We start from the raw sequence: 23,072 nt of genomic DNA, 5'->3' as shown, positions 1-23,072 counted from the left end.
CACCCAGGCCCTGCTCTCTTCCTTCTTGATTTAATTTGATTTGATTTATTATCGTCACATGTATTAACATGCAGTGAAAAGTATTGTTTCTTGTACTTTAAGGGCATTCAGATGGTCATTGGATAGGCAAATGGATAATATTGGAATAGTTTAGTTTGGAGGGTCATTAGATTGGATCCACTAGTCGGTGCAACATCGAGGGTCAAAGGGCCTGTACTGCACTGTAATGTTCTATGTTCTCTATGTTCTATGTGCGCTATACAAAGCATGCCGTTCATAGAGAAAGAAAGGAGAGAGTGCAGAATGTAGTGTTGCAGTCATAGCGAGGGTGTAGAGAAAGATCAACCTAACACAAGATAGGTCCATTCGAAAGTCTGACAGCAGCAGGGAAGAAGCTGTTCTTCAGTCAGTTAGTATGTGACCCTTTTGTATCTTTTTCCCGACAGAAGAAGTTGGAAGAGAGAATGTCCGGGGTGCGTGGGGTCCCTAATTATGCTGGCTGCTTTTCCAAGGCAGTGGGAAGCGTAGACAGAGTCAATGGATGAGAACATGATGAGCTGCCTTCCTGATTTGTTGCAGTTCCAGCATTTTAACCCAAGCCAAACTGAAGTGAGGTCAATATAGAACCAGTTCCATGTCAATATAGTGTGACTCAGGAGGGATTGGTGCAGCAGGATTTTTTTATAATCTCATGGCTACAGCGTGTGACTCAGCTGGGCGTTCTCTGGGCGTGCTCTTGCTTCTGAGTCACAGGTTATTGGGTTCAAGTTCCAGTTCAGGGATTCAGCGCAACTATCTAAGCTGATAGTCCCATACAAAGGCCCTATCTGCCTTTCCAGGTGTTAAAATAGCCAGTGTGGCACTATGTTAAAGAGAAGGGGAGTTAGCCAGTGTCCTTATCAATATTTATTCCTCAGTCAACATCACATAGGGACAAAAACAGAAAATGCTGGAAAATCTCAGTAGGTTTGATAGCATCTGTGGGGAGAGAATGGAGCCAACGTTTCAAGTCTTGATGATCCTTTGTCACAGCAGATGCCAGCATCTGTAGTATTTTGCCTTTGTTTTAGTGTTTTTCTCTCTCTACAGATGCTGTCAAAACTGCTGAGATTTTCCAGCATTTTCAGTTTTTGTTTCAGATTCCAGAATCCGCAGTATTTTGCTATTATCACAGGGGAACAGATTGTCACACGGCTGTTTGAGGGAGCTTGCTGTGCACAAATTGGCTGCTGCATTTCTCATATTACAACAGGCCACGCTCCAAGAGTACTTTATTGGCTTAAAGTTTATGCTCTGAAGTCTGTTAAAAGTGGTATATAAGTATATATGGTATTCCATAGCGGGTGCTGATTACAATGGAAAAATAAAATGGGTGCAGTCTAACTGACTAGAATCCATTTTTGTTCTTTTGTTAAAGATCAAACTCACCTTTGATGTTACTTGGAAGAGATACATTGAACTGTAGAGTAAATGGGTAGGGAACCAGGGAACACATCATCTGGAGCCAAGGGAGTCCATCCAGTCTCTTGAGCCTGTTCCACATTCAGTGAGACGGTGATTTATCTGTATCGTAATCCCCTGGTTCATACCTAGCCTGATAAAAACCTACTGTTCTCAGTTATGAGACTTTGGTAAAATAAAACAGAGCGGGGGAATGAGAAAAACACTTTTTTTATAATGCAGCAAGTGGGATGAGTGGTATTGTCACAGTACCAGTAATCCAGAGACTCGTGGTAATGCTCTGGTTACTTGGGTTTGAATCCAATGGCCGATGGTGAAAGAATAGTATTCAATAAACATTTGGAATTAGAAGTCTAATGATGACCCAGTAAACCATTTTTGATTGTTGTAAAATCCCATCTGGTTCACTAACATCCTTTAGGGAAGGAAATCTGCCAATCCTTACCCGGCCTGGCCCACATGTGACTCCAAAGCCTCGACAATGTGGTTGACTTTTAACTGCCCTCTGAAACAGCCTAGCAAGTGACTCAGTTCAAGGGCAATTAGGGATGGACAATAAATGCTGCCCCAGCCAGCAATGCCCACATCCCCCTGAATAAATAAAAAAAGTTGTTGTGATCCGGAATCCACTGCCTGAAAAGGAAGCAGATTCAATAGTAACTCTGGAAAGGGAATTGGATAAATAACTTCAAATAAAAATTTGCATCACCACCATGTGGAAAAAGCAGAGGGACTGGGATTAATTGGATAGTCCTTTCAAAGAGCTAGCACATGCACAATGGGCTGAATGACCTCATTTTGGGCTGTTAATTTCCCATAGCGCACTTCTTATTGTACCTGTAATTCTCAGATACTTTCCACCAGTTTATTTACTTAAAATTTTACCCCGGTGCCCTTATTTGGAAGATGGACAAAGGACAAATACAAGTAAAGGTTCAATAAGTTTATTAATAATAACACTATTAACCCTTAAATTACCCACATAAAGCAGGAGGATACCCTAGATTCAAGTGTACTACCCACCAAGATGGTTTGGTTAAACAGCGCACCCGATTCTCTGAATCCCTCTGCTCCGTTGTCACTAAGGTGAGTCTCGACGGCAGCTTCCTCCTTCTCTGGTCAGTCTTCCGGAAAGTCAAGGTCACCTCCCTCATTGAGTCTTCACTGCAGGTGTGTCTGAGATGCTTAACTTTATCCCCCTGCCTGCCAGCCTTTCCAGAAACTTCTCTGATTTCCAGCCAGTGAGGTCTCAGGAGAGGGGTCCCAATACCCAGTGGGTTTCTTGATGTCTGCCTGACAGGACACCGGAGCCAGCTGTCCACCTCCATGCTGTTGCTTACGTGACCTGTTGTCAGACAAGGTAACTGAAGGAACTCGAAGTGACAGAAGGTCTGGCCCAAGCTGGGCTTCTGACAATAGTAAGAAGTCTCACAACATCAGAATAACGTCCAACAGGTTTACTTGTCCTGGTGATTTTAACCTGGTGTTGTGAGATACTGTGCTGACCCTAGTCCAACTCCCGCATCCCCACATCTTCTAATGATCCTTGATGGGTGAATGATGGGTCAGGCCCAGACATGTTCCTGTGTCTTTGTATATTTGACTTACATCAAATCTGGCCAGCCTGAGGTTTGACTTTAATATACCCAATTCTTTAATTTAGGATCCAATTTGATCAGCCTTAAAACTAGGCCCTGATTATATTACCACACACCTTCTACACCTTCCCAAGCAAGATTGTAATTTTAGGGGAAACTTAAGACATCATCCATATTCCCAACAAAAAGTAACAATTATATGATAATTTTTGTGGAGTGAAGCTCTGAATGTGCTTCACAGGAACAATTTAACACTGAGTCACATGTGGAGACATTAGGACCAACAACAGTGTAGTTTTTGAGGGGATGATTTTTACCATCCAAAATTACAGCATTAATTTTCACATGAACACTAATGACAGCCAGCTTTACCTCCTCACCACCTCTCCCTTCTGTCGCTGAGTTATCAGAACGCTAAAACAACATCCAGTATTTGGTAACCATCCAGAAGATTTAAATCTGTGGGCAGCACCGTGGCACAGTGGTCAGCATCACAGAGCTAGGGACCCACGTTCGATTCCCAGCTTGGGTCACTGCCTGTGTGGAGTCTGCACGTTCTCCCCGTGTCTGCGTGGGTTTTCTCCAGGTGCTCCAGTTTCCTCCCATAGTCCGAAAGACGTGTTGGTTAGGGCGCATTGCCCCGAACAGGCTCCGGAGTGTGGCGACTAGGGGGCATTCACAGTAAGTTAATTGTAGTGTTAATGTAAGCCTTACTAGTGACTAATAAATAAATTTTACTTCGTTGTTTCACTTCCTCAGCCATCTCCATCTTCATCACAGAGGCTGGATCAGACTCATCACAACCCCAGTGTCATATCCAATCACAAGATGAGTTACCAACCACATATCCACACCATCAGTAACATAGAATCCCTACAGTGCAGAATGAGGCCATTCAGCCCATCAGGCCTGCACTGACCACAATTCCACCCAGGCCCTAATCCCGTAACCCTACATATTTACCTTGCTAGTCCCCCTAACACTAAGGGTCATTTTAGCACGGCCAATGCACCTAACCTGGATATCTTTGGACTGTAGGAGGAAACCGGAGAACCCGGAGGAAACACATGCAGATACTAGGAGAATGTGCAAACTCCACACAGACAGTGACCTGAGGCTGGAATTGAACCTGGGGCCGTGGCGCTGTGAGGCAGCAGTGCTAACCACTGTACCACTGTGCTGCCCACCCAGCTCATCTGCTGCTGAAACCCTCATCTGTGAGGTTATTATCTTAGGAGTGACGATTCCAACACAGTCCTGTCTAACCTGCCACATTCTAACCTCCATAAATTTGAGGTCATCCAAAACTCTACCCTATTCTTCCTTGCACTGAGTGCTGTTGACCTGTCGTGTGTTGTCTCACTCATCTCCACTGACTCCCAGTCAAGCAACACGTTGATTTTAAAATTAACAACCTTCACTCCAGGTTCCTCCATGGCCTTGCTGTGCACAGATTGACTCAGAGACCTGGGGTGGAGGGTAGTGTTTGCAGCAGCCCCACACAACCAGAAGCTGCACTTGTTCATGGGCTCCTCAGAAACCTACCCTTTTTGTGGTCTTGTGGGGTCCGTGGACCGTGCCCATGTTACGTGCTCTCCCATTTCAATCATTTGAAAAATCTTATATTAATATTATGTTTTCACTTCAGCCCCATCAACAGACATCAGCTGCAGAGGATGGTCGGGGGAGGGGGAGGGTGGGGGAAACAGGAGGAACTCCTCATGAACCTGCTCCTGGGCCTAACCAAATGTGGTCCAGATCCAGCGAACGGGTGGCCAAGGGGGGGCATCTGATCTAACTGTCTGCTCCATGGACGGTACGGTGGCACAGTGGCTCGCACTGCTACCTCACAGCGCCAGGGACCTGGGTTCGATTCCCGGCTTGGGTCACTGCCTGGGCAGTGTTTGCATGTTCTCCCTGCGTGGGTTTCTTCCGGGTGATCCAGTTTCCTCCCACATTCCAAAAAACGTGCTGGTTAGGTGCATTGACAAGGCTAAATTCTCCCTTAGTGTACCCGAACAACGGTGTGGTGACTAGAGGAATTTCACAGTAACTTCACTGCAGTGTTAATGTAAGCCTACTTGTGATACTAATAAATAAACTTTAAACTATACTGCAGGTATATTCATGGCTGGGTGTCACTGGACAGCATGTGCTGTCCATGAGCACCGTTGAGGCTTGTTGGGCACCGCAGGGTTGTGGTGTATTATTGGCCCCCTTTCATCACATTTTGGTTTAATGTTTGAAGTTTCCTTTACATTTCATATTTTGTTTTGAATTGTTTCCCTCCTCGCTTTCCACCTTAGTTTGCTTTATTTGTTTGAACCAAATGGAGGACTGTGCACAGATTGGCTGTGTGGTTTCCTACATTACCAAACAGTAAAATTTGCAAAGTATTTCAGTGGGTTGTAATAAGTGCTTTGGAACGGCCCCTGAGGATGGGGAAGGTGCTAGAGAAATGCACAGACAGCAGGAGAGTGCTCCTGCTGGTGGAAGGGCACAGTTACAGCATCACCTGTTTAAATCGAAATCCCCACTGTGGGCAGAGGGGGCACTGGGCAGCGAGAGGCTGCAGGACAATGGTGCACTGTAAGAAGTCTCACAACACCAAGTTAAAGTCCAACAGGTTTATTTGGTAGTAAACGCCACAAGCTTTTGGAATGCTGTTCCTTCTTCAGGTGAATGGGGAGTTCTGATCTCAAACAGGGCATATAAAGGCACACACACACACAGTTTACAGAATACTGATTAGAATGTGAGTCTTTACAGCTAATCTGCTATTCAAGTCTTAAAGGTGCAGACAATGTGAGTGGAGAGAGCATTAGCATAGGTTAAAGGGATGTGTATTGTCTCCAGACAGGACAGTAAGTGAGATGTTGCAAGTTCAGGCAAGTCATGGGGATTACAGATAGTGCGACATGAACTCAACATCACAGTTGAGGCCATCCTCATGTGTGCAGAACTTGGCTATCAGTCTCTGCTCAGTGACTCTGCGCTGTCGTATGTTGTGAAGGCCGCCTTGGAGAATGTTTACCCGAAGATCAGAGGCCGAATGCCCGTGACCATTGAAGTGTTCGCCAACAGGAAGGGAACGGGCTTGCCTGGTGATTGTTGAGCGGTGTTCATTCATCCGTTGTTGTAGTGTCTGCATGGTCTCCCCAATGTACCATACCATGGGACATCCTTTCCTGCAGAGTATCAGGGAGACAACATTGGCCTAGTTGGAAGAGTATGTACTGCTGGATGGTGTTCTTACGTGGAGAGGATCTATCAGAACTCTCCACTCACCTGACGAAGGAACATCGTTCCGAAAGCTAGTGGCTTTTACTACCAAATAAACCTACTGGACTTTAACCTGGTGTGGTGAGAGTCCTTACTGTGTTTACCCCAGTCCAACACCAGCATCTCCACATCAATACAATGGTGCTGCAGTGTTCCCCTAGCCCCCCCCACACTGGCCAAGCCCCGCCCTCAACTCAAACCCCGCCCCAACACCCCGGCCCCGCCTCCAACTCCGGCCCCGCCCCCTGAACATAACCCGCCCACACTGACCAAACCCCGCCCCCTGAACGTTGTCCGCGCGCCGTCCTCCCCCCGTCCCCTGCCCGGGCAAAGACAACATGTCAGAGACCCCGCCCCCAACTGGAGACGCCTGCCTCTTCGCCTTACCAAAGGCCCCGCCCCCGACCGGCGGTCCCGCCCCCAGCCAGATGCCCCGCCCCTGGCTCCTCCTCTCGCTCCGCCGCACGGAGGCCGCACCGGTTCCGGCTCTGTCCCTCACTCCAGCCCCGGGCCTCTCCGGCCTCCTCTCCGCCCCGGGCTCTACTCCTCGCTCCCAGTCTCCCAATGTCGGGCCGCAGCCGGGGCTCGGCCTCCGCGCTGCATTTGAAGAGCGCCGGCAATGAGCTCTTCCGGCACGGGCAGTTCGGACAGGCCGCGGAGCGCTACTCGGAGGCCATCAACAGCCTGAAGGAGTCAGGTAGGCCCGGGGGGGGGGGGGGGGGGGGAGGGCTGGGGGCCGGGTCACCCCGGGGAGGGGTTGGACTGTTGGATGGGGAGTTAGGAGGAGTGGTGGGGGTTGGAGATGGGATGGGGGGAGGGGATGGATAGTGAGGGGGTTGGGGAGCTATGGTAGGGTTTGATGGAGAATCAGAGGGATTGGGGGGGGGGAAGGAGGTGGTGTGAGGGGGACGGGACGGGGGTGGGGATGGACAGTGAGGGGGTTGGGGTGCAGGAGATTTGGTGGGGTTTCAGTGGGGAGTGGGCATTTGGCACTGTGGTTAGTACTGCTGCTTCTCAGTGCCAGGGATCTGGGTTCAATTCCCGGCTTGGGTCACATCTGTTTGCACGTTCTCCCCGTGTCTGTGTGGGTTTCCTCCGGGTGCTCCGGTTTCCTCCCACAGTCTGAAAGATGTGTTGCTTTGTTGGATTGGTCAGGCTAAATGTCTGGAGTTGTGGGGATGGGACCTGGGTAAGTGCAGAAGGAGGCCATTCAACCCATCAAGTCTGTACCAACCACAATCCCACCCAGGCCCTATTCCTGTAACCCCTCATATTTACCTTGCTAATCTCCCTGACACAAAGGGGTAATTAAGCGTGGCCAATCAACCTAATCCGCACATTTTTGGACATTAGGAGGAAACCGGAGCTCCTGGAAGAAACCCATACATCCAAAACTGTCTTCTAGAGTTGGTTAATACAGGATAATAGAGGGTTACTGATTTCTGAATGGCTCATTCATCCGGAAGTGCTGAATGTTGTCGTAAATTGCAAGAACAATTTTTTCTATGTATGATAGATATCAAGTTGCCTGTGGACCTTCCAGTTATCTCTTAACCCCAGTTAGTACTTACGCAAGGATATTTTAGCCTTGGAGGGAGTGCAGAGGAGGTTTACTAGGCTGATGCCGGAGTTGAGGGGGATGAGCTATGAGGAGAGGCTGAATAAATTAGGCTTGTACTCGTTAGAGTTTAGAAGAATGAGGGGAGATCTCATTGAGACATATAAGATGATGAATGGGATGGATAGGATAGAGGTGGAGAGACTCTTCCCACTCAAAGGATAGTAGGACTAGGGGGCATAGCCTCAAGATAAAGGGGGGGCGGTTTAGAACGGAGTTGAGGAGGAACTTCTTCACTCAAAGGGTGGTGAATCTCTGGAATTCTCTGCCCGTTGAAGTGGTGGAGGCTGCCTCGTTAAATATTTTTAAGACGCGGGTTGAACATAAGAACATAAGAAATAGGAGCAGGAGTAGGCCATCTAGCCCTTCGAGCCTGCCCCGCCATTCAATAAGATCATGGCTGATCTGAAGTGGATCAGTTCCACATTCCCGCCCTCTCCCCATAACCCTTAATCCCCTCTCTTATCAAAAACCCATCAACCCGCGTCTTAAAAATATTTAGCGAGGTAGCCTCCACCACCTCAACGGGCAGAGAATTCCAGAGATTCACCACCCTTTGAGTGAAGAAGTTCCTCCTCAACTCTGTTCTAAACCGCCCCCCCTTTATCTAGAGGCTGTGCCCCCTAGTCCTATTATCCTTTCTGAGCGGGAAGAGTCTCTCCACCTCTATCCTATCCATCCCATTCATCATCTTATATGTCTCAATGAGATCTCCCTTCATTCTTCTAAACTCTAACGAGTACAACCTAGTTTATTCAGCCTCTCCTCATAGCTCAACCCCCTCAACTCCGGCATCAGCCTAGTAAACCGGGTTTTTGATGAGAGAGGGGATTAAGGGTTATGGGGAGAGGGCGGGAATGTGGAACTGAGCCATGACAGATCAGCCATGATCTTATTGAATGGCGGGGCAGGCTCGAAGGGCTAGTTGGCCTACTCCTGCTCCTATTTCTTATGTTCTTATGTTCTTATTAACCTCCCCTCCTCCTCATCATGAATTTCATCTCCCTCTCCTCAAGCCACTGATTCCTTTTGCTTCAGAAACCCACCAACCTCCTGACCCTCTTCGGCTGGTCACGCAGTTCTGGTGGTGGGGGGAGTGTGGAAAGTGGGGAGTGGTGTTTGCACACGTGCATGTGTTCTGCTTTTTATATACCTGTCTCAGTGAGTGCCACTCTTGCTTCTGATGTCAAAGAGCTCTTGGCACTATTTTGCGAGGGAGTTACCCCAGTGTCCCGACCAATAGTTATCCTTCAATCGGCATCACAAAAGCAGATTAAAGCAAGATGCTGGTAAATCTCAGCGGGTCTGACGGCATCCGTGGAGAGAGAAACACTAAGATAAAGACAAAATCCTGTGGATGCTGGAATCTGCTCTGATGAAGGGTCATCCTGACTCGAAACGTTGGCTCTATTCTCTCTCCATAGATGCTGTCAGACTTGCTGAGATTTTCCAGCATCTTCTGTTTCTGTTTCTAAAGTGGATTTTGTGGTTATTCTTATGTTTGTGGGAGCTTGCTGTGCTCCAATTTGGCCTTCCCTGCTTTCCTACATTACAATAATCATTACAGTACGTGAGTAATTCAGTGACTGTAATGCATGTTGGGGTATGCTGAGATCATGAAAAGCACTATATGTATGCTAGTTCTTCCTTGTATCTGGGTGCTTGAAGAGGTAATGTAATTTGCTTGAGAAACTGAAAGTATGTTAACACTTTCTCCTGAATAAATGTTCTCCTCGCAGCTCTGTAATTGACCCTTTGTTTATGTGAGGCATTTTTTTTAACAGACTTTGCTCTGTATATGAATCATAAAATTCTGCTTTTCCTTCTCTGACTAACTAGGTGCAAAATGCCCAGATGACTTGAGTGTGCTGTATTCTAACCGAGCTGCCTGTTATCTGAAGATTGGAAATTGCAGTGAATGTATAAAGGATTGTACTGTGTATGTATCTGAGCTAAAGGCACCAAACGTTAGCGATATTTGGTTGGGAATTGCCTCACTTGTGCCTTTGCTATCTGTAGACTTGACTATTCCAAAGCACTGATGGCTGCTATCCCACATTCTACCCTCTGTAACCTTGAGGTTCTGCAGAACGCTGCTGCCCATGTCTTAATTCTTGCATTGATTACTGTTCCGCTATCACCCCTGTATTCACTGATCTGCAGTGGCTTCTGGTCAAGCCACCTTTTCATTTTAAAATTCTCATCTTATTCCCCTATGTGGCCTTGCCCCTCCCTATATCTGTAACCTCCTCCAGCTCCACAACCCTCGGAGATATTTACACCCCTCAAATTCTGGCTTCTTGAGCCTCCCTGATTGACTGCACTTTCAGCTGCTGTCCCTAAGCTTTGAAAATTCCTCCCTAAGGCTCTTCACCTCACGCCCTCCTTTAAGATACTATCTCTTTGAGCAAGCTTTTGGTCATCGGCAGTAAAGTTTCTTTATGCGAACAAGAACAGTACAGCACAGGAACAGGTCCTTCAGCCCTCCAAGCCTGCGCCGATCATGTTTACCTATCTAGACCAACCGGTTATATCCCTCTATTCCTCATTTATTTATATGCTTATCAAGATAAGTCATCAATGTGGCTAATGTAACTGCCTCAGTTGGCAATGCATTCCAGGCCCCCACCACCCTGTGTAAAAATAAAAATGCCCCGCACAACTCCACTGAACCTTTTCCCCCCTTATCTTGAACTTGTGCCTCCTTGAAATTGTGACTTCTGCCCTGGGAAAAAGCTTCCACTGTTCACCCTATCTGTAGCCCTCATAATTTTGTGGTTTGACCTTGTGATGTGCCTTGGGATGTTTTATTGTATTAAAGGTGCTATATAAATCTTCTGTACATCTGCAAAAATATCAAAAACTACATCAATGTGAGTACATATAAATAAGCAGTAGACACAAAGGCCTGTGGTATAGTAATCAATAGCATTATTCCTACAATTGCTTTCAGTATCCCAGGGCTAAGGAGAAAATGAGTGTTTGTGAACCACATTCAGTTGAGACAGCCCTTTGTAGCCAAATAGCCCGGTGAAATTAATTCGTTGGGCATGTGAAGTGGTCATTGTGCCAGGTACGGTGGGTGGGGGGGTGCGCGTCCTGTGATACTGTTCTTGAGCGTGTCAGGAGGAGATATATAAAAACCAGGGTGGAAACAATAGATGGTGCCTGAAAAAGACTGATGGAGAGATGTGTTAACCCTGTCCTGTGACTCCCTGGTTCCAGGTCATTGGAGCTCGTTCCCTTCACGCTGAAGCCCCTTCTACGTCGTGCTGCTGCTTATGAGGCGCTGGAGCGATACTCTCAGGCTTACGTAGATTACAATACTGCAATGCAGGTGGACAGCAGTGTGCAGGTTGCACAGGATGGTATGAACAGGTAAGAGTGGCCAAATGTGACCCTGCAATCTGTTCCTGTGAAGCAGGGGAAGGAATGCTACTGTTTCCAGCAGGTGTATTGCAGGCAAAGCTTTACGCAACTTTTTTGGATTCGCTTTATAATTTTATTTTTCCGGCCATTGCAGTTTTGAACAGTTTATTTTATCATTCTGACCAGATAAAGCAGAGTTAGAACCATGTGATTTGATGCCAGTTTGTGCCATTGCAGCACTGAAAGGGTTAATGAGTCCCAGGTGATGATTCCCTGGTTCCCCAAGTTCCGTGCCTCAGAACAACGCATCAATAAACTCCAAACTCTGAACATGCTGATCTGACTGAGTTTGTTTTCTTCTCACTGTTGCAGAATGAGGAAAGTTTTGATTGACAAGGATGGCAGTAAGTGGCGTGATAATCTTCCTACAGTGCCCTCGGTGCCCTTCTCGGCTCAGCGTAAATGGGAACCCAATGTCCTTGGGAGCGCGGGAGAGCCAAGGAACAGTCCACAGGCATCAGCAGACACAGGTGAGAGATCCACCATATCCCCGTAATCTGTGATCCAACAGCTCACTGTCACACCCACACAAGGAGGGTAACTGTTAACAGTGTGAGAGGAGAGTGTGATTTGATTTGATTTATTATTGTCACATCCATTAACATACAGTGAAAAATATTGTTTCTTACATGCCATAAAGACAAAGCATACCATTCATAGAGAAGGAAAACCTCACCGACAACCTGCCCTGGCCCCCACATGCCTACACTATGGTTAAGAAAGCCCACCAACGCCTCTACTTTCTCAGAAGACTAAGGAAATTTGGCATGTCAGGAATGACTCTCACCGACTTTTACAGATGCACCACAGAAAGCTTTCTTTCTGGTTGTATCACAGCTTGGTCTGGGCTCCTGCTCTGTCCAAGACCACAAGGAAATACAAAAAGTTGTGAATGTAACCCGATCCATCACTCAAACCAGCCTCCCATCCACTGACTCTGTCTACACTTTCTGCTGCCTCGGCAAAGCAGACAGCATAATTAAGGACCTAATGCACCCCAGACATTCTCTCTTCCACCTCCTTCCTTCAGGAAAAAGATATAAAAGTCTGAAGTCATGTACTAACTGACACAAAAATAGCTTCTTCCCTGCTGCTGTCAAACTTTTGAATGCGTTTACCTTGCATTAAGTTGATCTTTCTCTATACCCTGGCTATGACTGTAACACATTCTGCACTCTCTCTTTTCCTTCTCTATGAATGACATGCTTTGTCTGTATAGCACACAAGAAACAATACTTAGCACTGTATGTTAACATATGTGACAATAATAAATCAAATCAAAGGAAAGGAGAGAGTGCAGAATGTAGTGTTACAGTCATAGCTAGGGTGTCGAGAAAGATCAAGTTAATGCAAGATAGGTCTATTCAAAAGTCTGACAGCAGCAGGGAAGAAGTTGTTCTTGAATCGGTTGGTACATGACCTCAGACTTTTGTATCTTTTTCCCGACAGAAAAACGTGGAAGAGAGAATGTCCAGGGTGCACGGGCTCCTTAATTATGCTGGCTGCTTTTCTGAGGCAGCTGGAGTAGACGGAGTCAATGGGTGGGAGCTGGTTTGTGTGATGGATTGAACTTCATTCGTGACCCTATGTAGTTTCTTGCAGTCTTGAGCAGAGCAGGAGCCATACCAATCTGTGATACAACCAGAAAGAATGTTTTCTATGGTACAGTTAACAGTGTGTGAGAAGAGTGTGGGATGTTATCGGTGTGAGAAGAATCCAATCAGAGCTCTCGTAATTCACAAGTACCCAATATTAATGCTGTATGTTAGGATTTAAGTTATTGTAAATTGTGTTATCTTTCTGATCTTCTTCAGTAAATGTTTGTTTCTGTTTGTTTAAAACTTCTTGTTGCTTTATTCACTGAGTAAGCAAATTGAATCTCAAACTTTGCCTATCTTAAACAAAATGTTATTGGTCCCTAAATGAATTATAAAAAAACTGGGGCCCTGGTCCTGGGTGAAAAAGCACATTGATAACTCCCATTGTAGAACAATAATATCTGTTTATGTCAATGCAGTGCCCCATTGTGTTTCCAGGTTCCAGCAGTTATGGACTGGAGCGAGCCAAGTCTCTGAAGGAAGAAGGGAATGAGTTGGTTCGTAAAGGAGAGCACAGAAAAGCAGTGGAAAAATACAGTGCCAGCCTGAAGCTGAATAATCAGGAATGTACTACATACACTAACAGGTACTCGAGCATGCTGTGACTGTTAGCCTAGATTCCTAATCCTCTTGAGTTGAGGTTTCACTCAGTCCTCACCACATGTAAGGCAAGGAGGCAGCCCCCAACCCTCGCTAGCCAGAACAGGGATCGAACTCCCGTACTGTTAGTACCATTCTGATCCATGCCATCCAGGTAACTCAGCTAATTTGATCCCAATTTCCTTCCATCACATTAGCTGACCAGGAATCTCTCCCACTGTTACCACCGGATTGGTGTGTTTTAGAAAGATTTACAAGTAGACACTGAACCTGTTTTGCCATGTTATAAACATTCCTTCCTCGACCATCGGGATCTGGAGCGGGGCCTGAATCCACAGGTTTTGTGGGATTCTACCCACAGCATCACCAGCCTTTCCGATCACTAAATGACTGTGCCTCAATTCTGGTAGGTCCCCTTTTCATTCACAGATTGTCAGCATTGCTGATGAGGCCAGAATTACAGAAGGGATTGGTGAGCACCTCTCTGCACTCTGTTTGGCAAGGAATTCCACGGTCTGAGAAAGAACAGCCTGAGTAAGATGCACTTGGATGGGCTTGTGATTATACACAGTGAGATTGCAGGAAAAATGAGGCATGTGTTGGACGCACTTAAGTTTATTTATTAGTGTCACAAGTAGGCTTACATTAACACTGCAATGAAGTTACTGTGAAAATCCCCTAGTTGCCACACTCCAGTGTCTGTTCAGGTACACTGAGGGAGAATTTAGTATGGCCAGTGCACCTAACCCCATGTCTTTGGACTGTGGAAGAAAACCAGAGCATTCAGAGGAAACCCACATGGGGAGAATGTGCAGACTCCACCCAAATGGAGACAGTGACCCAAGGCGGGAATGAATCGCAGATCGCTGGTGCTGTGAGGCAGCTGTTCTAACCGTGCCACGGTGTATTAAACCACATGGATTACAGCTGTCAAGAAAGCAGGTCACCACCATCTTCTGAAGGGCAACAAATGCCAGATTCTAACCAGCAAAGCTTACATTATGGATCATTGCAAAGGTCTGTTGACTTCGGGGAGGGACTTTCTGACCTTGGGGTGAGCGAGGCCGGAAAATCCCAGCCCAACGCTGACGTGTCTGGAGAAAATGGATTCCAGCAATGATGGCAGCCCAAATAGGACCATTATCATAGATGGTGCAGATCAGGGATGAGTTGGTCTGGGGGAGACACGCGGTCCAGCTGGTCGCTGCACCTTATCAATATCTCCAAGCTTCTGAATCGTTTTGGATGCAGCCGGGAAAGGAAGCGACTGAGCCAGGGATAGACTGACCCAGGGAGGAGATGGTGGCAATGACCAAGGAAAACAGAAACCAACCTGATGGGGAAAGCAACCATTAAACAGCAAGAGATTCCCAAAATTCAGGATGGGATTCTGGAGAAAGCTCCTGAGACGAGGAGATGATCGTATAGAAACTGCCATCCCCCAGAGAGACTGATTATGTCAGTGTAGGCATGATTGGATGTTTTTCCGTGTTTACCTGCATATAGTTCTGACTTTGTGTTCAATACCCACGTAACTTGCATATGTATTTTAAATATTATTAATGGGGGTTTTGAAATAAGAGGGGAGGGGGTTTATGTCTGTAGTGGGGGGGGGGGTTATGTCTCTTTGAGAGTGGATCAGGTGACTCTTGGAACAAACTTCACCCGAGGGGCGTATTGGACTGACTGCATCTGTGAACACTGTTCCTTGTTTGCATTATATCGATCTACCTCATGGCCTTTTACAGTCTATAATTAGAGTTAGGAGGACCATGTTAGCCAGTTCTTTTCCCAGAGACTATGGTAGTTGTTGTGTGGAAAAGGCTGGTTTATATGTTGTTCCCAATCACAGGAGACTCAAGGTTGTGGCTGGGCTGGGGTGGGTAGTCTCTACTCTGATTCTCTGTGGAATGGGCTGATGAATCAGTCAGTCTTTTCTTGTTTGTGTCATTTACTTGTTCCATTCACAGGTGGGAAGTTCTCCAGCCCCCGGCCCAGGATTTAGTTTCACCATCTGGACCACGTGACCTTCCCTTCTCACAAAACCTAAATAAATGTGTGCATGGGGAGTTGGGAGTTTGTGTTCCATATGCCTGTGGCGCTCTCTGTGTATGAGCACAGCCTGTACCTTGTTGATTGACCCAGTCTGCTGTCCCTCCTCCACAGAGCCCTGTGTTACCTGCAGCTGAAGCAGTATCCTGAAGCAATGCAAGATTGCACAGCTGCATTGGACTTGGATCCCAACAATCTGAAAGCATTCTACCGACGGGCCCAAGCTCGGAAAGAAGTGAAAGTAAGCAAAACGCAGCAGCTTAACGTGGATCGTTAAACATTGATACATTTTTCATGGCATTGGCAGCTGGTTGATGAATAGGAGACTTACAGAGCGCAAGCAAGATGCTTCTGGTTTTTGGAGGCCAGTCATCTCAGCTTAAGGGCAGCGTCCATCATAAAGTCAGAGTAGGGATGTTTGCTGCTGATTGCACCATTTACAACTCCTTAGATATTGTAACAGTCCATGTCCAAATGCAGCAAGACCGGGACCAACATTCAGGTTTGTGTTCAGAAATGGCAAGTAATATTCTGCTGCACAAGTGACCAGCAAAGACCACAGTAAACCAGAGAGAATCTAACCATCTCCCCTCGACATTCAATGGCATTACCAATGGTATTTATGTGTTATTAGTCTCAAAACGAGAGAGCACAATGTGAGATATTTGAATCCTCCACCATCAGCATCCTGGGCCTACTCTTGAGCCGATAAGTGTCTGGAGAGGACAATCCTCTTACTTGAGGTGAGAATGTCACCCACTGAGCCAAAGATGAATCATAAAATTATATACAGCGTCAAAGAGGTCCTTTGACCCATCAAGTCCGCACTGACACATTAGAAACACTTGAACTGCCATCTAATCCCATCGACCAGCACTTGTCCCATAGCCCTGAATGTTATGATGTGCCAAATGCTCATCCAGGTACTTTTTAAAGGATGTGGGGCATTTGGCCTCCACCACCCTCCCAGGCAGCGCATTCCAGACCATTACCACCCTCTGGGTAAAAGAGGTTTTCCTCACATACCCCCTCAGTCTTCTGCCCCTCACCTTGAACTTATGTCCCCTCATTACTAACCCTTCAACTAAGGGGAAGAGCTGCTCCTTATCCACTCTGTTCGTGTCCCTCAATCTTGTACACCTTGATCAGGTCGCCCTTCAATCTTCTCTACTCTAACAAAAACAACCCAAGCCTACACAACCTCTCTTCATAACTTAAATGTTTCATCCCAGGCAGCATCCTCGTGAATCTCCTCTGCAGCCCCTCCAGCACAATCACATCCTTCGGATAATGTAGCGACCAGAACTGCACGTAATACTCTAGTTGTGGACTCACCAAAGTTCTATACAACTCGATCATAGCCTCCCTCTTTTTGTAATTTATGCCTCGATTGATAAAGGCAAGTATCCCATGTGCCTTTTTCACCACTCTGTTAATATGCTGTTCCGTCTTCTGTCAGGACAAACATGCCAAGGTCCCTTTGTTCCACAGAACTTGTCAGTGTCCTGCCATTCATTGAATATTTTCTTGTCAAATTACTTCTTCCAATGTGTATCACCTCACACTTTTCAGGGTTAAATTCCACCTGCCACTTATCTGCCCATGTGACCACTCCATCCATATCTTTTTGTAGCCCAAGACACCCCGTCTCACTGTTAACCACCCGGCCAATCTTTCTGTCAGCCGCAAATTTACTAATCCTACCCCAATACTTCTTAGATTGTTCATTAGTAACCAATTAATGGAAGGCAGTGAATTTTTCCCTTGGGGTGTAATCCAGAAATTGTGTGTGCCTAAGATGTTTTTAAATTGGCATTGATTAGGTTCATAGACAGTAAATACTCTCATGGACCAGTGCAGTGTGATAAATAGTGATAATTTAGTCTTTCCATGTATTTAAGAATGGAGCTGGAGTACTGTGTGCAGTTTTGGGCGCCGTACTTACGCAAGGATATTTTAGAACATAGAACATAGAACATAGAACACTACAGCACAAACAGGCCCTTCGGCCCACGAGTTGCGCTGATCACATCAACACCTACCAGTCTATAGACCTATCTATAACCCCCAATCCCATAAAACCCCATATACTCATCCAGAAGTCTTTTAAAAGACCCCAGCGAGTTCGCCTCCACCACCACTGACGGCAGCCGATTCCATTCACTCACCACTCTGAGTGAAAAACTTACCCCTAACATCATTTCTGTACTTTCCTCCCCGCACCTTTAAATCTGTGTCCTCTCGTAGCGACCATTTCAACCTGGGGAAATAGCCTCTGAGAATCCACCCTATCTATTCCTCTCAACATTTTATAAACTTCTATCAGGTCGCCTCTCAACCTTGGTCTCTCCAGGGAAAAGAGACCCAGCTCCCTCAACCTAACTTCATAAGGCATGCCTCCCAGTCCAGGCAACATTTTGGCCTTGGAGGGTGTGCAGAGGAGGTTTACTAGGCTGATGCCGGAGTTGAGGGGGTTGAGCTATGAGGAGAGGCTGAATAAATTAGGCTTGTACTCGTTAGAGTTTAGAAGAATGAGGGGAGATCTCATTGAGACGTATAAGATGATGAATGGGATGGATAGGGTAGAGGTGGAGAGACTCTTCCCGCTCAGAAAGGATAGCAGGACTAGGGGGCACAGCTTCAAGATAAAGGGGGGTGCGGTTTAGAACGGAGTTGAGGAGGAACTTCTTCACTCAAAGGGTGGTGAATCTCTGGAATTCTCTGCCCGTTGAAGTAGTGGAGGCTACCTCGCTAAATATTTTTAAGACGCGGGTTGATGGGTTTTTGATGAGAGGGGATTAAGGGTTATGGGGAGAGGGCGGGAATGTGGAACTGAGCCACGACAGATCAGCCATGATCTTATTGAATGGCGGGGCAGGCTCGAGGGGCTGGTTGGCCTACTCCTGCTCCTATTTCTTATGTTCTTATGAATCCCAGTGCACTTTGATATGGCTGCAAATGGGTTTATCAATTTAAAACCAAACTCTTTCAGTAAGAATCCAACCCTTACCTGATTCAAAATCATTGAAAATAGCGTAACAGTTTAATTGAATATTACATGGGTACGATGGGTATAGGAGGGATATAGGCCAAATGCGGGCAATTGGGATTAGTTTAGAGCTTTAAATAAAAGGATAGCATGGACGAGTTCGGCCAAAGGACCTGTTTCCATGCTATAAACCTCTGTGACTATGAATGGTCACAACTTGTTCCTTCAGATAATTCTTATTTGATTTGTAAGCGTGGTAAAAGTTGTCTAACAAGGGGCATACACGCGGTGGGTCGTGCGAGGGCTGCTCTTGGATGTTGCTTCAAGAGTTGCCTAGTGCTTCACGTCGTTAGTGTACGCTTAAACTGGACCAGCTGACAGGCAACACGACAGCTCAGTGACTATCACTGTTTGCTGTGCAGATACATGGATTTGTGTCGGTGTCTGTGGGAGTTTGCACATTCTCCCTGTGCTTGTGTGGGTTTTCTCCGGGTGCTCCGGTTTCCTCCCACACCCCAAAAACGTGCTCTTAGGCTAATTGGCGTTAACAAATTGTCCCTAAATTAGACCTCCCTCAATCTGGTTATAATTCCTTTACTGTGGAGTCCAGTAGGCGTAGACAAAGGTCATAGGTAGAAGAGGGCACTCACAGTGTTAAAATGGCAGCGTGGGCTCGTTGGGCCGAAGGGCCTGTTTTCTATGCTGTGTTGTTCTTTGTTCTTTGTTATTGCTGCTGATGTCTGTGAGCTCAAGGACAGAGCACAATTTGAAGAGCTGTAGTCAGCGGAATCTCACAATTTATACCTGGGATCATGGCCAATTCAGCCTCTGGTTTGTGCTGGAATCTGGGTGAAAAACTGGCAGAAACGTTGTCTCCACAGCGTTTACAGCAACATGTCCAGCAAGACTCTACTGTAGCAGCAGCCTTACAGTTGCACTGTTAGAATTGCTTTGATTAGAGGCTGGTCAGGAATTGGCTTGCTAACTATTGTTTTTGTTTCTTTAGGATTACAGAGGGAGTGTTGCTGACCTTCAGGAGATGCTTAGACTGGACCCAGGCAACCCGGCTGGCCAGCGCCTCCTGCAGGAAGTCCGGAAGCTTTACAAATAAAAGCTTGTTCTTGTGGTGGGACTTCAGACTCAAAACCCCTAAAGATGTGCATATGAGAGAGGGGCTTAGGCAGGTTTTGAACCCCTATATGTTTATGCATTTTCCTTTTTGCTTTTCAAGGGCTTTACGGGTTGTTAGTCTCGATACCAAAGAGCAAGGATGTGAGAGTATTTGAATTAAACAGTCTACAGCTCAACTAGACAAAACCAATTGAAAATAGAAACAGTTCCTACGCAGTGAGAACTCTTCTGTTATTGACTTAGCAACAGAAACCTCAACCATAATACATCTATATATGTATATAGAATATATATATGTAATAGAGCAATATCTGCTTGCAAAATAATACTGTTGAGGAACTTGACAAATACTTTTTTTAATGATTGCTTTATTTTGTGCACGCTGTATTTGGAAGATTGCGCTTTTTACTCTTTGCATTCCTTTTTCTTCTGTGGTCCGGTGCCCTGCCCCATTGCCCCACTTCTCCTGATGGCTTTGACTCCTTGCTGTGATTCAGATTCAACTGTGCAGCCAATTCCATGAGACTGTGGATGGAGACTGAAAACATAAACCTGACCCAGTTTTCACTGGACACCTCTTTAGCCCCCTGCCCTCCAACCGTTCAGAGTTTCAGATTCAGTGAAGTGTGACCTTTGCTCTCTCTTCAACTGAGAAAGAAGGACATCTGCAGTCTTTCCTAACTCAGTTCAAAGTTCTCTCTGCTTCCTCCTTGTGATTAACCCTTTCCATCTGGCTACCTGACTGCTGATTGCACTCTTGGATTATTGTTGCACTGATAATATTCCTGACAGGAAATTTATACTTGCACCTTTGCTGACTTTAGATTTTGAAATATAGGAGTAGGAAGCCCTTGACCTTTTTGTTATTTAGTGAGATTACAGCTGATCTATGATCAGACTCCAGATACACACTGTTATCACATATGGCTTCCTACCTCTGCTTTTCCAAAATCCAGATGTAAAATTAATTGCTCCAACATATACTCCTTTGTGGAAGAGACTTACAAACTTCTACCAATCTTTGTGTGTCTTCAAATCTCATTCCCTGGCTCCAGTCCTAAACTCACCCAGCAGACATCCAGCTCCATGGGCAGGGGTGCAGCCAGATAAATGCACTCTGCTGACCTGTGGAAGTTACTGGGACGTACATCACCAACTCCATAGCCTGGAATTCCAGAACTACAGTAAGAAGTCTCACAACACCAGGTTAAAGTCCAACCAGTCCAACGTGGGCATCTCCACATCATGATTCCAGAACTACCCAAGCGTTTTGCCCCATGTTCAATGCACTTTTTAAAAAAAAAGCCACACTCTGCTTGGCCAGCCCTGGCAGTTGTGATAAGAAGATTCACAAACACTTGTGAAGACCCAAACACTTTGGGTCAATTTCAGAAGAGCCATAAGAATAAGGGCCATTCGGCCCTTGAGCCTGCTCTGCCATCTAATATATGATATGATTTGGGGCAGCACAGTGTTTAGCATGGCTGCTTCACAGTGCTAGGGTCCTGGGTTCAAATCCTGGCTTGTGTCACTGTCTGTGTGGCGTTTGCGTGTTCTCCCTGTGTCTGTGTGGGTTTCTTCCACCCGCTCCAGTTTCTTCCCACAGTCCACAGATGTGCAGGTTAAGTGGATTGGCTGTGCTAAATTGACCCGAGTGTCAGGGGAAGTAGTTAGGGTAAATGCATGGGGTTTGGGTCTGGGTGCGATTGTGGTTGGTGCAGACTCAATGGGCTGAGCGGCCTCCTTTGGCACTCTGGGATTCTGTGATCACGGCTGATCTCATCTCAGCTTCAACTCCACTTACCTGTCTGTTCACCATAACCCTACACATTAAAAGATGTGCTGGTTAGATGCATTGACCTGAACAGGTGCCGGAGTTGGCAACTAGTGGAATTTTACAGTAACTTAATGGCAGTGTTAATGTGAGCCTTGTGACTAAACAACCCGTCAAACTAGTTAAAAATCTGTCCACCACGTCCTTAAATTTACTGTCTCAGCATCCACTACATTCTAGGACAATGAATTCCAGACTTGCAACCCTTTGAGAGAAATAATTTCTCCTTAACATAAAATTATAACCTTTTGTTCTTGATTTCCCCCCCAAGAGGAAACATTCTCTCCGTGTCTGCTTTTTCAATTCACTGACAGATGAGCAGAATGTTTCCCAGTGACCCAGTACTAATTGTAAGTTCAATCTCCTCAGTGACTGCACACAGCTCCTTGGGAGTAAACTGTTTAAAAGCAGCTTTTGCTGCTGAAGTGGTTTGTAAGATGTATTGTTTCTGGTGTTGCTTTGTCCTTTGATAGGTTTTTTGAATTGGAGGCATGATTGGTTGCAACTTTTGAGTATTTCATATGTCTAAGATTTTTCCACTAACAAAGATTCAGTATTTTGATCAGGGCATTTTTTTCTGCACAAGAATCGCGGGTTCATTATCAATTGCCACACCTGGGTAAGAGCTACAGAATATTAAAGAGCAAAGTGCAAACAAGTTTACAGGTATTGTCTGCATATTTAATGAAAACAAAAATCTCTCAGCAAAGGACAACTTGTCTTGATAATTTATCTTTAGTCTTTAACCTGCATCTTAACAGAAACAATACAGGAACATTGTCTGCGTGTTTGTGTCTTGTCCCATAGGGTCAAATGTTTAATTCTGTATGTCATGCTTATGTGCAATTGGTTTAGTTTGAATGTTGTATTGCACTGTAAAACCTTCTGGACTCAGGTATTAAACTTATGGGAATGACAGTATATGTCCTCATTTTACTAGACACACAGGAGCATGAAACAAATTATTGCTTTGGAGATGGTTCAGATACTCAAAATTGTAGTTCCTCATCAGCCTAGGCATGTTTAAGTTAGAAAGGTGATGGGTTCAAGCCCCACTATAATCCAGATTGGTGGTGTGTTTTACTGACACCCCTTCCAGCACTACTGCCCTGTGCACCATCTATCTACTGTAGCACCTTGTCAAAGTCTCCTTTGACACAGATAGAGGAACACCCTCCACCACAGCACCTGACTTTTTCCTCATGTCTGTGGAGCATTGCCATCATTGACTGGCCAGCATTTATTGTCCATCCCTAGTTTCCCAGCACAGTCGTGAGTCAACTACATTGCAGTGGCTCTGAAGTCACATGTAGGCCAGACCAGGTAAGGATGGTCAATTTTCCCTCCTTAAAAAGGACGTTAGTGAATCAGTGGGGCTTTTCCAATAATTGACAATAGTTTCATGGTTGTCAGTAGATTCTTAATTCCATATTTTTATTTGGATTCAAAATTCCACCATCTGCCATGACAGGATTTGAAA

General features: G+C 45.8%; 1 protein-coding gene across 1 annotated transcript; it reads left to right on the top strand.

Moving 5' to 3' along the window:
* Positions 1-6,779: 6,779 nt before the first annotated feature.
* Positions 6,780-22,055, top strand: tomm34 (translocase of outer mitochondrial membrane 34). The gene is made up of 7 exons (XM_080204589.1): positions 6,780-7,038; positions 9,799-9,898; positions 11,185-11,337; positions 11,701-11,858; positions 13,425-13,572; positions 15,753-15,879; positions 19,634-22,055. Exons 1-7 carry the CDS (start codon positions 6,906-6,908, stop codon positions 19,736-19,738), a joined length of 924 nt encoding a protein of 307 aa, XP_080060715.1. The 5' UTR covers positions 6,780-6,905; the 3' UTR covers positions 19,739-22,055.
* Positions 22,056-23,072: the final 1,017 nt, after the last annotated feature.

This window comes from Carcharhinus amblyrhynchos, chromosome 16, assembly GCF_965287045.1.
Source record: "Carcharhinus amblyrhynchos chromosome 16, sCarAmb.v2.hapA, whole genome shotgun sequence".
Lineage (NCBI taxonomy): Eukaryota > Metazoa > Chordata > Chondrichthyes > Carcharhiniformes > Carcharhinidae > Carcharhinus > Carcharhinus amblyrhynchos.
Note: the sequence above shows the minus strand (reverse complement) of the source record. Positions and strands in the feature narration are given on the sequence as shown.